General features: G+C 31.2%; 1 protein-coding gene across 4 annotated transcripts; it reads left to right on the forward strand.

Moving 5' to 3' along the window:
• Positions 1-11,829: 11,829 nt before the first annotated feature.
• LOC109181442 (riboflavin biosynthesis protein PYRD, chloroplastic) lies at positions 11,830-14,617 on the forward strand. 4 transcript variants are annotated; one of them, XM_019331210.1, is made up of 6 exons: positions 11,831-12,002; positions 12,150-12,222; positions 12,427-12,525; positions 12,625-12,821; positions 13,225-13,523; positions 13,820-14,617. In XM_019331210.1, the coding sequence occupies exons 3-6, from the start codon at positions 12,429-12,431 to the stop codon at positions 14,418-14,420; spliced, it is 1,194 nt and encodes a 397-aa protein (XP_019186755.1). In that variant the 5' UTR covers positions 11,831-12,002; positions 12,150-12,222; positions 12,427-12,428; the 3' UTR covers positions 14,421-14,617. The 4 variants fall into 4 exon arrangements, with proteins under 4 accessions (XP_019186753.1, XP_019186755.1, XP_019186751.1 ...); XM_019331206.1 differs by having other exon boundaries at positions 12,427-12,821; XM_019331207.1 differs by having other exon boundaries at positions 12,169-12,222; positions 12,427-12,821.
• Positions 14,618-14,645: the final 28 nt, after the last annotated feature.

Consider the following 14,645-nt stretch of genomic DNA (forward strand, 5'->3'; position numbering starts at 1 on the left):
TTCCTCATTCTTAAATCTTAATGCCATTAAAACATATCTATTGACAGATGACCAAAATGGTCATGCAACAACAATGTTATGACCAAGATAAAATGCCCACATGTTTAACATTATTTAAACATATTTGTTGGAAGATGACCAAAAATAGCTGCACTACATGAATGCTAGGATCAACCGGGAATGTTCTGGAAAAAAACAAAATTAAAACTAAACGACACATAAATATTGGATTAAAAAAAAAAATCTTTTTTTATAACATCAACTTCTTGATCTATATATATATACACTAGTATTTTTTATGCGCGATGCGCAAAAAATATGTGCCTAATATTAATATTCTATATTAAAAGTTTAAATTTATTTAGATTTTAGATATTTAAATTATTGTAAATAATAATAATAATAATAATAATAATAATAATCTAAAACATTTTTATAAATTTGATATTTATATTTTAAGAAATAACTAAGAATAACTCTAATATATAATGGGTATATATTACTAGTTTTTTTACGCGTATTGCGCGAATGGGAAAATGCCCAATGATTATTTGAAATAAGTACTTCAAATGAATGCAATATTATATATGAGATATTCATACTTTCAAAAAAAAAAAAACGAGATGTTCATCCATAGGTAATTGAATGTTGAATTTGTTTATTTAAATCGGTAATTCAAAGTATATAAATACAATATAATATATGAGAGATTGATTATAATTGTCACTAAAATAAATGTTTGCAACTTTATAATAACGCTAGTATAAATACTTAGTCTAAAAACGACAGTCTAAATAAATACTACTTTTGGTACAATTGCTATCAATAGAGCATGATAATAAATAATTCGAAATATATAGTTACAATAGATATTGTTATAACGATATAGTGAAAATTAACTTACAAATTTATTTAATAACGATTTATAATTTTATAACGATTTCTCCTTATAACTTCCGTTATTGGCTCTTATTAGATTTGTATGTAGATTATTACTGAATAATATAAGAAAATATATGGTGGATGCATGTGCATGGTAACAATAGTGGAAAAGATAACAGGAGTTATAAGGAGTATTTGCATTATAGTGTTATACCGATTTCTTCTTATAAATAAAAATTTGCATTTATTGTTATAACGATTTCTCTTGCACTATAACGGTAAATATATTGTTACAATAAATGCAAATTTTTATTGTGTAATCCATTTTATAAGGAAAAAAAATAGTATTTAAAATATTAAAGAGTGTTTGCAAGAAAAAGAGTTCACATATAACTACAATTGAAGTTTCAAGCATATACACAAGTGTACTAAAACCTTTGAATCCACTATAGCTTCATTACATACATTTAATTAATCTTTAACAATATTAGTAACCCATTACAAATTTATAGACATGTTATTTTTAACAACTAGTATTTTCATCCGTGCGATGCACGAAATTGATTTGTTATAATATAATAAGAATATTTGGATCGATATACAATTATTTAAATTATAACATAAAATATTATATAGTGTAATTGAAAATATGATTTGGGTCGTTTATGTTTGTTTATCTATCATCGCTTGAATTCAAGCAAATAATTGCTCAAATTAATAGCTAATGTCTAGATGTACGCATGAAGCAACGATGCTATTCCACTTGAAGCAACGTTGAGAACAATATATTCGCGGCTCCTTATCTTTGAGGATACCGTTTTCCACACAAACGTCTTGCATGTTGCTCTGTAACCATACACAAAGAACAATCCACTTCCATTAGAATCAATATCATTCATCACAGAGTCATAAACATTCTTTTGCTCATCTGTCAAATGTGTTACCAACATTTCATGCTCTGTCTTCAACGATTCCTTGTCATACGCCAACTCTTCGACTATCAACATGTTTTCCATCAAACCCATGTTGTAATTGTCTGAAATTGACATTTTTGAAAAGTTCCTAAGGCTCTTCCCCCACGAAGATAGCAAGTTCTCCAACTCCACCAAAGCGAGTTGTTTCTTATCCGAATCCAATAACACCAACTCTTCAAATAATGATACAAAAAAAAAAAAAAAACAAACAAACAAAATAAAAATCGACAAATTTGTTTATTTATAAATAATGATAAACAAATTACAAAGTCAAATAAATAGATTGGAGGCCACTAATATATATTAGTTACCGTACATCCGTACACTAATCTATACTAATATGAATATTAATTAATTGATAAAAAAAAGTAATAAAGCTTAATAGTTAACAAAATTTTATATGAAAATTAACTAAGGGGGGTGTATTCAATCATGACTTTTGTAGAGTTTAAAGACTTTTAAAATGATAGATTTTAATAAACTTTGATTGACTTTCATAGAGTTGTTCAAAACTCTTAAAAACTTTGCAATACTCTATAAAAGTCTATATAAAAAACTTTCATAGACTTTTATCAACTTTTTATTTTAAAAAGTCTACAAAAGTCATTGAAATTTTAAATTGAATACATCCTTACAAACTTTCAATGATTTTGATTCTTTATCATTTATAATTTTCTTACAAAACATTTATAATATATCATAAAATTCTTATTGTTATATAGTTCTTCACACATATCAACATTCTCAACATTATTATTAGTTTTATTTATACATAGTATGCTGAGACTTATATGCTAATTACTTTTATATATATATATAATTGATGGGGATATGGGACCCTAGGGGGTCCATTTTATTGGGAAAGTATTGGCCCAAGTGGGGGTGGTGAAAGAAGGAGGTTGGCCCAAGTCTTGTTGGGCTAGGAAGACAAGCACGCATGGTGGGCCGGGGTGAAGAGCATGGACCGAAAGGGGGGAGGTAGGTATGGCGTGAAGGGGGGAGGTAGGTACGACATGAGGGGGGAGGTAGGTACGACATGAGGGGGGGAGGTAGGTACGGCGTGAGGGGGGAGGTAGGTACGGCGTTAGGGGGAGGAGGTAGGTACGGCGTGAGGGGGGAGGTAGGTGCGGGAAGTAGGTACGGCATGATGGGGGAAGTAGGTGCGGGAGGTAGGTACGGCGAGATGGGGGGAGGTAGGTACGGCGTAGGGGGGGGGAGGTAGGTGCGGTGTGCATGGTGTAGGATGTTAGTCAGCGTGCGCGGTGTGGATGCGGGAATCGCGGGGATAGCGGCGACGTGACATGCATTGCGAAAAACAAGCGGAGTGGGGGAGGAACAACGTGGGACACGCGGACGCCAGAGGAGGATGGGGGGCTTGCTATAAATAGGGGCCCTGGATCTTTGGCTAAGGGAACAAAGACACGACAAGCACACTGTTCCAGTGGTCCTTGGTCTATACTGTTAATCCAGTTACCTGGGTTTGATTCCTACCAGCAGCATAGTTAGCTATAGCCCATCTTGTGGGCCTGTATCTTGGGCTTTGTACGCATTATTTTGGGCCTAGCGCCCCGGGTAATAAAGTCATTACTTTCCTATACCTGGTTTATGGTGGACCCGGTCCCAATAAAGCCATCAATAATATTATTAATAAACATAAAAAAAAAAAAAACCTTTTTCATTAGAAATTCATAACAATATTGAACAATAAAATTTATAATAAAAGAATTGATCAAATAAAATATTTAAAAATATAATTACAAGTTGCATAAAAAAAATCTAATATTAATAATATATATAAAAAATTATGCTTAATATATTGCTAGGCATCACAAAAAGAACTATTATTTGCAATAGCAATTTGAGACTGCGAACAACAACAAGGTGCTACTGTTTGCAACCCCAAATTGTTGTTGCGAACAGTTATTCGCTATTCGTAGTAACCTGTTGTTATATATATATATATATATATATATATATATATATATATATATATATATATATATATATATATTACGAATATAAACATAAAAAGAATAAAAATCAAAATATATGAGTATTTATATGAATATTATGAAACATATACTAAAATTTAACGATGAAAAATTTGCTTTGTTCATGTATTTAGAGAGAATTATAGAAAGTTAGAGATACAAAATTCATAGAAAAAATAAAAATCAATATAAACAAGCAATAATGAAGTAAAAATATTATTATTTCAAATTTTTAGAGGGAGATTGTAAAGTTTAGGAGAGAGAGAGAGAGAGAGAAAAAAATTGATAGAGTTTATGTATGAGGAAAATATAGGATAATGAAGAAAAAAATAATTTTATTAAATTTAGATAGGTTTATAAAGTTTAAATATGGAGAAAAATAGAGTTTAAATAGAGAGAGAAAACATTCAAAGTTGTTAGAAAGAAAATTTTGAAGACCACATGACTTTTAAAGACTCTTTAAAAGTCTTAATCGAATACCACACGACTTTTAAAGACTCTTTAAAAATCTTGATTGAATACTGCCTGACTTTTAAAGACTCTCTAAAAGTTTGAATTGAATACCTCCAAACTTTTAAAGTTCATAAATGTCTTTAAAACTCTATGAAAGTCATGATTGAATACAACCCCCTAATATCTAATGAATTGGAAAAATAATTAGTTAATTAATGATACGTAAAAAAATTTCGTTGGAATTTTAATGAATTGGAAAAATAATTAGTTAATTAATGATATAGAAAATTCCAACGAAATTCTAATATATTAGTTAATTTTCATATAAAATTGTAGTCATTACATACTACTATTAATTAATTTTGTAATACAAATGAGATTCTAATATATTACTTACCGCACACTAATCTATACTAATATGAATATTAATTAATTGGTAAAAAAAACTTAATAAATGACTTTAATTTGTGGTATCAATTCATTTTTTTTTTATGTAAACCACTCCAAAAAGCACAGGAGTTTGCCCAAAGGGAATCGTCACTTGTGGGAATCGCACCAAGGTTATCCCAGAATACTCCCCCGCAAAGAAAACTTATTTGCCACTTGAGCTACCCTATTAGGGTTGTGGTATTAATTCATTAGATATTCATATTAGTATAGATTGACTAATACAAAATTTAACAAAAAAAAAAAAAAAACAAATTAGTTTATTTATAAATGTGAGTGTTATTAATAATTATTGTTATTATTATTATATAACCTATAACCTATAGTAGTTAATGTGTGGTATTAGATTAAGTCTAATGTAATAGCCTAGTAGATAGGAGAGTTTAGAGGTAGACTTTGATATACACTTCTGTAATCCCATCTACCAGCAACTCAATAGAATTTGAATTCTCATCTGGTATCAGCCTAATCGATCCAAAAGTCTTTTCTCTCTCCTTCACCCCATCCGAAAACCACCCACCACCGTACCCAAATTCTTGTCTATCCGCCAATGTCGTCGAACTCCTCACAAAGGACTACCGCTCCCGCCGATGGCCCTTCCTCGGCTGGCTCAAACCCGCTAACTGGAGAACACCACTTTATATCCAGAGCTGTCAAAGCGGGCTGGCGGGGCGGGGCCCGTCAAAGCCCGCCTTTTGGCGGGGCGGGCTAAAAAGCCCGCCAATAATACGGGCCTAGGTAGGGGCAGTCCGCCCCGCCCCGCCTTAGGCCCGCGGCCCCCGCCAAAGCCCGCATCTTTTTTTTTTTTTTCAAAAAAAAATCATGTGTGATGTGTCTCTAAAATCTAAAGTGTCTAAAGTCTAATGTGACTATGTTAATAACTTAATTGCTATCTACTTAAAACACTTATTCATAAGAAAATAACATAAATTCGTTCATCACAACATGACAACAATGACACCAATAGGAGTAAGTATAATTATGCCTATTATTTATATTATTATATTATATATATATATATATATATATATATATATATATATATATATATATATATATATATATATATATATATATATATATATATATATATATATATATATATATAAACAAAAAAAAAAGGTGGGCTAGGCGGGGCGGGCAAAAAAGCCCGTTTTTAAAACGGGCTTAAAAAACATGAGCCCATGCACCCCGCCCTTTTGGCGGACGGGGCGGGAAAGCCCGGCGGGCTAAGCCCATTTTGACGGCTCTATAATTATATCGATGAAACTCACTTCTGTAATCCTATCTACCGGCAACTGAATAGAATTTGAATTCTCATCATAAATAATGAAAAGCAAATAACAAAGTCGAATAAATAACAATAGCAATAATTATAATATATGTTGCTTCCTATTTCTATTATTTTTATTGCCAGATTTATTTGTCCCTTCAAAGTGTTGGAACGCACGGGGTATTATAATAGTGTTTTAATATTGTCCTATTGTATTACGAATAAGTATTTTAATGTATAATTATAGTTCGAATACAAAAGTAGTAAACAATATATTATATTAAAATAAGAATTTTAATGTAGAATTATACTACCAATAGAAAATGAGAAAATAATATATTCTATTAGGAATTGTATTACAATATTTCAGGACTGTTTTGTGTGGGAAGTTAAAGTTCATGATTTTGTTTTTACTTTTTATATATAAAATAACAAATTAGTCTATTTATAAATAATGAAAATCAAATAACAGAGTCGAATAAATAACAATAACAATAATTATAATATATGTTGTTCTCTATTTCTAGTATTTATACTGCCAGATTTATTTGTCCCTAGTATTATAATAGTGTTTTAATATTGTCTTATAAGAATTTTAATGTAGAATTATAGTACGAATACAAAAGTAGGAAACAATATATTCTATTAGAATATGAATTTTAATGTAGAATGAAAAATAGAAAACAATATATTCTATTAAGAATTGTATTACAATATTTCAGGACTATTTTTAGCGAGAAGTTAAAATTGAAGATTTTGTTTTTATATATAGTATAGATAAGTTACGTTTACCAACTTATCAATTATCATCAAAATCACATTAAGAAAATTTCAATAATTTTAAAAAATTGTTATGACATTATTTTTAATTATAATGATCTACAACAATATTTATCTTTACTATTACTTTTTATCACAAGTTGAAAATATGTATTTTGATTATGTTGAAAATAATCATTAAACTTTATATTGATTATTTATATATATATATAAATTATATTAATTATTTACTTAATTTAATTTAATTTTTACATTGAATAGTATTTTAGCCGCACAATGCACGTGCCCTAACTAGTAATAATAAATTATATAAAAGTCAATGTTATTACGGTTGTAATGAAATATTAAATATGTTGATGTAATCGTGTGTATTGATTACTTGTACATTTTGATTTATTTATTGTAGAATGATAAGATATTTACAAAGTTATGTTATCATCTTTTCCTTTTTATTTTTCATTTATGTACACACTTTAGTAATGAAACATTCATTTAACTTATTATTACTATTCTTAACTTCACTTATTATAATGTATTTATAAAAAAAAAAGAAAAACTTTTTTAATAATAATAGTGTGCATTTTGTTTTTTAATAATAATAGTGTGCATTTTGTTTATTATTACTAAATTAGGGTACACAAAAGTAACTTGTGACATTTTTTAAAATTATTTTTGCAACTATTCTTTCCCTTTCTGGTAAGAATAAAAATATAATAATATATACTTAATTTGATTTGTTTATTTTAGCTACGTTATTGCGTACTCAAAATGTGAAAGATATTATTGTTTAAATCATCGATATATATATATATATATATATATATATATATATATATATATATATATATATATATATATATATATATATATATATATATAAACTTAATAAGTGTTAATACAAGTTATGTTCTTGATTTTTGTCCCTTTTTTATATGCTAATAAATATATACATTTTGCTTTAATTGTTGTACATTCATTTGCATTGGACAAAATCACCCTTACACCGTTATAACACCGTTAGTTTTTAATATATCTACCAATCTTACCATACACCTACATCTATCATATCTTTTTCCTATTTTTAATTATCATTTTATTAACATTATCATATAACAATTAATTTAATTATAAATTATATTTTAATTAAATATTTATATGAATGTTAAATTATATATATATATATATATATATATATATATATATATATATATATATATATATATATATATATATTATTTGTGTATCCATATCAATATATCATATATGTGAGTCTTAGCTTAGTATTATTTGTAAATTTTTTTTTTTTTTTTGAAATAGTATTATTTGTAAATTATTATTATATAAAAATATAATTTATTATTATTATTATTTTTGTTTTGATTACTATATTATTCAAAAATATGATAATTCAAAAGTATCATCACTTTAAGAAATTGCAAAACATAATTTTAACTAATTTTTTAAATTTTGTTACTTACAAATATTTTAATATTGGGCATAAGTTTTCGCGCATCGCGCGTACAAAATGCTAGTATATATATATATATATATATATATATATATATATATATATATATATATGTCATATTATAATTATCTTAAGAATATATTGTATTATCTTTGCTTAACTCAAACAATATTTGTTGTAGCATAAATTTTAATTTTATATTCTAAAGCATTATTGTTTCAATTAGAATGTGTATTTATTACCAATTAATCTACTATGTGTGGGATAAAATTTCTCTCTACTTTTAGAATTTAATTGCAAAGGTCTCATTATCTAATCAAACTTAATAGGAAAAAAAAAACAGTCTTTCATAATGGCAGTGTAACCTAGCAAGACTAATAGTTATCATTCTTCCAAAAGGTTGTACCCCAACCCTAAAGACAATTGGTGTCTCAATCATATGCACAAAGAAATCCTATAAATTTGTATGCTATAACTTCATTGCATTACGCTTTAATTAATTACTTTTCAACAACATCAATAAGTATTGATGTGGCTTACCCCTCACATGTACGACCATAGACTTGGTCAGTGCAAACGTCGTACGTCACATAGGCCAAGTAATGAGCAGATCCGACCCGAGTTCATATATAAATTTGTTACTCCCAAGTTCCTCAATGTCACGCCTCGTATACCAAGGTCGGCTTTGGTTTCCCCACCCCACATGATCGGGTTGGGAAAATCAATCATAGTTTTTAGCACAAAGGGATGAACGATATAATATCGTTCACCCGATCGCCTCGAGTCAATGCGAATGTCAAGAATTTTTCCCCATGTGGACTTATCGAAATTGCCCTTATTGAGGCTGGTGCATGTAAGACATGTGGTGCGCATGGGGTCACTCGACATATGTCTCCCCCAAACAGTCAAATCTCTATATAAGGCGCATTTAATGTCTAGATGGGGGACTTTTGGGACTTTGGCATTAGCAATACACTTACGCTCGGGAACTTCTAACCCAATGTCTAGTCACCCCAAGCTTGCATACGTATGTACATTAGCATATTTGCATACACTAGCATATTTACCACATCATTTTGTCATCGTATGTGGAGACTAGCACAAACAAGTTATTCATACGAGCTCTATCGATCCCAAACATGTATCCTTACCTTGATCCAACGAGAATACTTATGATCTCCAGCCCTGAGTCGGATCCTGCGTCAATCTCAAGCTAGCACCGATGGAGGGTGACTCCCCCAGAATCAATCAATGTGATTAGTCCGGGATATGCATTCTCGAACGTCTCAGGCCAAGTCTCGTACTCCTTTCCAGTGGCCCCCCCCCCCCCCCCCCCCCCATTTGCACCGGATACGACGTTCCAATGATGACAGAAAAAAATTGATGGCAAAACTTGCCTCAATTTTATGCTCCGGCCTACCTATACCATCCGATGCTTGCTACCTACCACAACCCGTCTACATGGCGGCACTGACTGGGTCATAGGTTCAGCTGGCAGGGGAACCAGAGATTCACCGAGCATATTCTGAGCGAAGAGCGCTGTCCGACCAAGAATTAAGGCGGAAAATTACAAAATTATGGAAGATGAATAAAGTAAAAATTCAAATTTTATTGGTTGGGTTGTGAAATAAAATTAGTAGGAATTTCAATTATAATATTTGGTATATATAAGAATGGAAATAGAATAAATAAATAATATAATGACAAAAATACCAAGGTATAATAATAACAACAATATTAAATTTTACCATAATAATATAATAAATTATAAATCAGGACTATGTGGTCCAATGGTATCTGGGTTGGACTTCTATTTAGAAGGTTGTGAGTTCGAGCCTCAGTAGAGGCATTATTAGCTCTTTGTGTTTCAGTAGGTTGATAAAGTATATGAACAGATACTACAATCTAATAGAGCTAGTAACATTCAAAAAAAAAATTAAAATTAATTACATTTACAATATTATAATAAAATAAATCAAATTATAACTATAATAATATAATAAATCATAAATTATTTATTACTCTTACAGTCTTACATACAAAATAAAAACATACTTAACATTTATGAGGGATATTTGTTTGAATAACTCATGAAATTAAAAATTTAAAGAGGTCGGAATTCTAGTTTCACCATGTTTATGAAGAGCAAAATTGAATTGTAAACTCTTTGACTAAACTCTTCTTAACCTAGAACGGTCCCATGCATATGTTCGAGAACCCTTCTCGAATGATTCAAGAAACGTTTACTGACGACAAGATGATTATTCCAAGAGCAAGAAGGGTAGTCCACTAGTCGTGCACCAACATGATTAGTTTTCTTTGGAGTGCCCTCACTCACATTTTTTCAAAAAAAAAAATTAAAATTAAAAGGAAAATGGTACAAATATACCATTAAACTATTTGGGGATAACAATTAAGCCATCGAACTCGAATAAGCTTCAAATTGATTCATTAATCTGAAAAAAAAGTGCAATTAACATTTTTAGTAGGTTAACAAGTTTTTGCTGATTACGATGACATGTGTATTTTTATTTTACATTTTTTTTATTATTATCCAATAAGCATTTGATCTTTTAAAAAAAAAATTAGAGTCGAATGCTTAATAGTTATCAGGTGTCAAATGCTTAGTTTTTTTGTTGTTTTTAGTAGGGTCAAATGCTTAAGTAGGATAATAATAATAAAAAAGTAAAAAAATAAAAAATACACCTGACATCCTACCGTCGTTATATTATAGACCGCGGTGCATGTGCACCGCGGGCAAAAACGGTGCCGTTTCTTTAAGTAAATAAACGGCTCGCCGTTAGAGTTAACGGAGTCCGCTTGTTTGGTGTATTAAACACCAACTGACACTATAGTATATCTAAATTGACACTGCAGTTATATCAAAATGATACTGTAGTTATAGTGAAATGAAACTGCAGTGTATATAAAATGAAACTGAATAACATTTCACATATTTGAGTGTATATTGTACAATGAAGCTGTAATTATATCAAAATGATCATGTAGTTGTGTTTTAATGAAACTATAGTGTATATAAAATAAAATTAAATAATATTTTCACATATTTGAGTCTATAAATATCGAATGAAACTATAGTTATATCGAAATGAAACTGTAGTTGTGTTGAACTGAAACTGCAGTGTATACAAAATGACACTGAATAACATAGTTACTTTTTGCAAAAGGGTGCGAAATGGCGGAAACAAACACAGTTTATTTTCATTTAAAAAAAAAAAGACGCGCGGTGCATAATCGACTATGCACCGTGGTGCATAATATAATTTGCCTGACATCCTAATCAACAAAAATTTGTTGTTAACTTGTTAAAAATGCTAATTGTATTTTTTTTTTTTTTTAAGTTCGGATCAATTTAGAGTTTATTCAAGTTCAGTGATTTAATTGTTATTCTCAAATAGTTAAATGACATATTTGTACGTTTTCCAAAATAAAAATTAAAGAGGTTGGAATTCTAATTTCATGAAGGAATTGCAATTTTATGATTTTTTAAAAAGGAAAACAGATTTTCAATGTTATGAAATTTTAATTATTGCATACAGAAAGCAAAAAATAAATTTATAAAAAGAGAATTGAAACTCCGTCGCTCCCTCCTCTTGTGTCTGATCGGCGACCGGTGAACCACTACCGTTGGTCTGTCGGAGAAGCACTGAAGCAGTGAACCACTCACTGTCCACCGCCAAGTCGCCGTCGCCAGTCACGGACTCACTCACTCGGTCAGTCTCCGCCTCTCTGGTTCTCATTATATCATATTAGTAATCCAAATTTTTTTGTCCCCTTTGGGATAAATAGATAAAATCCTTCCTTATCTAAATGCTGAAAATCGAAACTGAATTATTCAATTACTCAATTTCTTCGTGTAGCAACGCAACTGAATTCAAGAATTTTCTACAACATTCAAGCTTCTTACTTGCGGAATTGCACTCAAGTTCTCAGGTATTGTATAAAATTTAAAGCCCCATTACTGGATTTCCCTTTTTCTTTTGTATTTTCTCCCTGAATCTTCTTTTCTGGTTTTAATTTCTATTGTCTTGTATAAAAATTCTTTAATAAAGGTTAAAATTCACCTTTTGGCTCAAAGGATGCATCTTATGAATTGATGCCTACTGACTGAACATCTGCATCTTTCTATTTTGTTAGATATGTATGCACAAGCATTCACAGTATCAATGTACAATCCCACTGCAACAAACTTCTCACCTTTACCTCATTTTCTTGCTCCTTGCACTCAATCAAAAAGTTTGTTGTATTTTTCAAAATCGAAATCTTTGTATTGCAATTTGGTTAAAAGGGTCTCTGAATCACAAAGAAGTTCAAGAAACGGTAATGGTCATGTAGTGGTGAATGTCTGGCGTGAAGGGTCACCAATGGAAAATGATAATGATGATGGGTTTTACATAAGGAGGTGTGTGGAGCTTGCTAGGAAGGCAGTTGGGTGCACAAGTCCTAATCCTATGGTTGGTTGTGTTATTGTTAAGGATGGGAAGATTGTGGGTGAAGGGTTTCACCCTAAGGCTGGTCAACCTCATGCTGAGGTGAGTGGAGTTATGATTTTTTTTCCTCTCTATACCAAATAAAATATGAAAATGGTTTGTTTAGTTTCAGTTGTATTCTGTAATTTCTTTCATTTTGCATTGTGTTGCTTGAAATGAGTTGAAAGTATTTGTTATGAATTATTTGTTGGTTTTGAGTCGCAAATTTCTGTGTTAGATCTTAACCTTCACTTTATTTAGAAGAGTGACATAGATCATAACCTACATTTTTTTTTAGAAGAGTTACGTTGAAAATCAGCTTGTCAAGAGTTGGAATTGAATCTTGAATTCGAAGTTTGAAAGAAGGCTTGTCAATAAGTTGACTTAAAGAATTATTTATTATTATTGTTGTTGTTGTTGTTGTTATATTTGTGATGCAGATAGATGTTATAAAAAAAAATTGTAGGTTTTTGCACTTAGAGATGCCGGGAATATGGCAGAAGATGCAACTGCATATGTGAGCTTAGAACCATGTAACCATTATGGCAGGACTCCACCATGCACCGAGGCACTGATCAAAGCCAAAGTGAAGAAGGTGGTTGTTGGAATGGTAGATCCAAATCCCATTGTGGCTTCTAAGGGGTTGGACAGATTACGGGAAGCAGGAATTGAAGTGACAGTGGGGGTTGAGGAAGCACTTTGCCAGAAGCTTAATGAAGCCTTTGTACATCAAATGCTTACAGGGAGGCCATTTGTTACTTTGAGGTAACCACATATACATTTTTTGTTTTGGGTAACGCCCCATCACTGTTGAGCATATAACCATTAATGTGCAATCCAACTATGAGCTTAGGCTTTTAGTTGAGATGGAGCACATGCTTCAATTTGGTATTAGAGCCAGACCAAAGGTCATGGGTTCGAATCTTTACGTCACCCGATAAGCGACTACGGTTCACCTGACCTCACAGGGGCACCGCCATATGCCCCGGGGCATTATTTTGCATTGTTGTATTAGTATGATAATATACTCAGTTATGGTAATTATCTCCGATCGTATGCAGGTACACCATCTCACTTGATGGCCATCTTTCGAATCAGCTTGGGGAGAAAGTCACGGAATCAGGTGGCTACTACTCGATACTGTTGCAAGAAAATGATGCAGTTATACATTCTTCCACCTCGGTAGCAGAGAATCCTTCGGTTCTTTCATCTAAAGAACCTGGAGCCAATCAACCACTTAACATTTTATTAGCAGCCTCCCCAAATTTGCCAAATAATATCCCCCCTGCCTTAAATGCAGAAGCAACGCCAAAACTGATTATATTCACCGAGAAAGAGACAGCAGCAACAGTAGCACCTGATCCAAACCAAAGAGCAGTGGAGACAGTAGTTCTGGATAGAATGAATTTAACAGCAATCCTCGAACATTGCAAGCGCCAAGGTCTATGTAGTGTGATGCTGGATGTAAGAGGTAACTCTACTGAATTTGACGGGATTCTGAGAGAGGGTTTTGAGCAAAGTTTGTTTCAGAAAGTCGTGGTGGAAGTTTTGCCAGTCTGGGGAGGATCGGATGTGTTCAAGAACTCGGGGCTAAACCTAAAGGTGAAGAATTTGACAACAAGGGTATCTGGCAACAGTGTGCTCCTGGAAGGATATTTCTGATTCAACAAATGGAGAGTGCTACTAAACAGCAGTTTTGATTTGATGCAATTGATCTGCAAAATTACTATGACTGGAGTTGCAATTTTGGCTAAGCGGAGCTTTATTCATGGTTAACTAGTTTCCTCACTAGAAATCATGGCTTCAGAGCAATTCTTATACTCTACACGTTACATGAGTTACACTATTCTTATTATTTACCACAAATTTTAAAATTCCCCCTACTCA

Source organism: Ipomoea nil, unplaced genomic scaffold, assembly GCF_001879475.1.
Source record: "Ipomoea nil cultivar Tokyo-kokei standard unplaced genomic scaffold, Asagao_1.1 scaffold1043, whole genome shotgun sequence".
NCBI lineage: Eukaryota > Viridiplantae > Streptophyta > Magnoliopsida > Solanales > Convolvulaceae > Ipomoea > Ipomoea nil.

Bases quoted from the DNA above. Each gene is read 5' to 3' on its own strand.
- LOC109181442 (XM_019331208.1), top strand. From the start codon at position 12,429: ATGTATGCACAAGCATTCACAGTATCAATGTACAATCCCACTGCAACA. The intron at 12,822-13,224 runs GTGAGTGGAGTT...AAAAAATTGTAG, and splicing joins CTGGTCAACCTCATGCTGAG to GTTTTTGCACTTAGAGATGC. The intron at 13,524-13,819 runs GTAACCACATAT...GATCGTATGCAG, and splicing joins AGGCCATTTGTTACTTTGAG to GTACACCATCTCACTTGATG.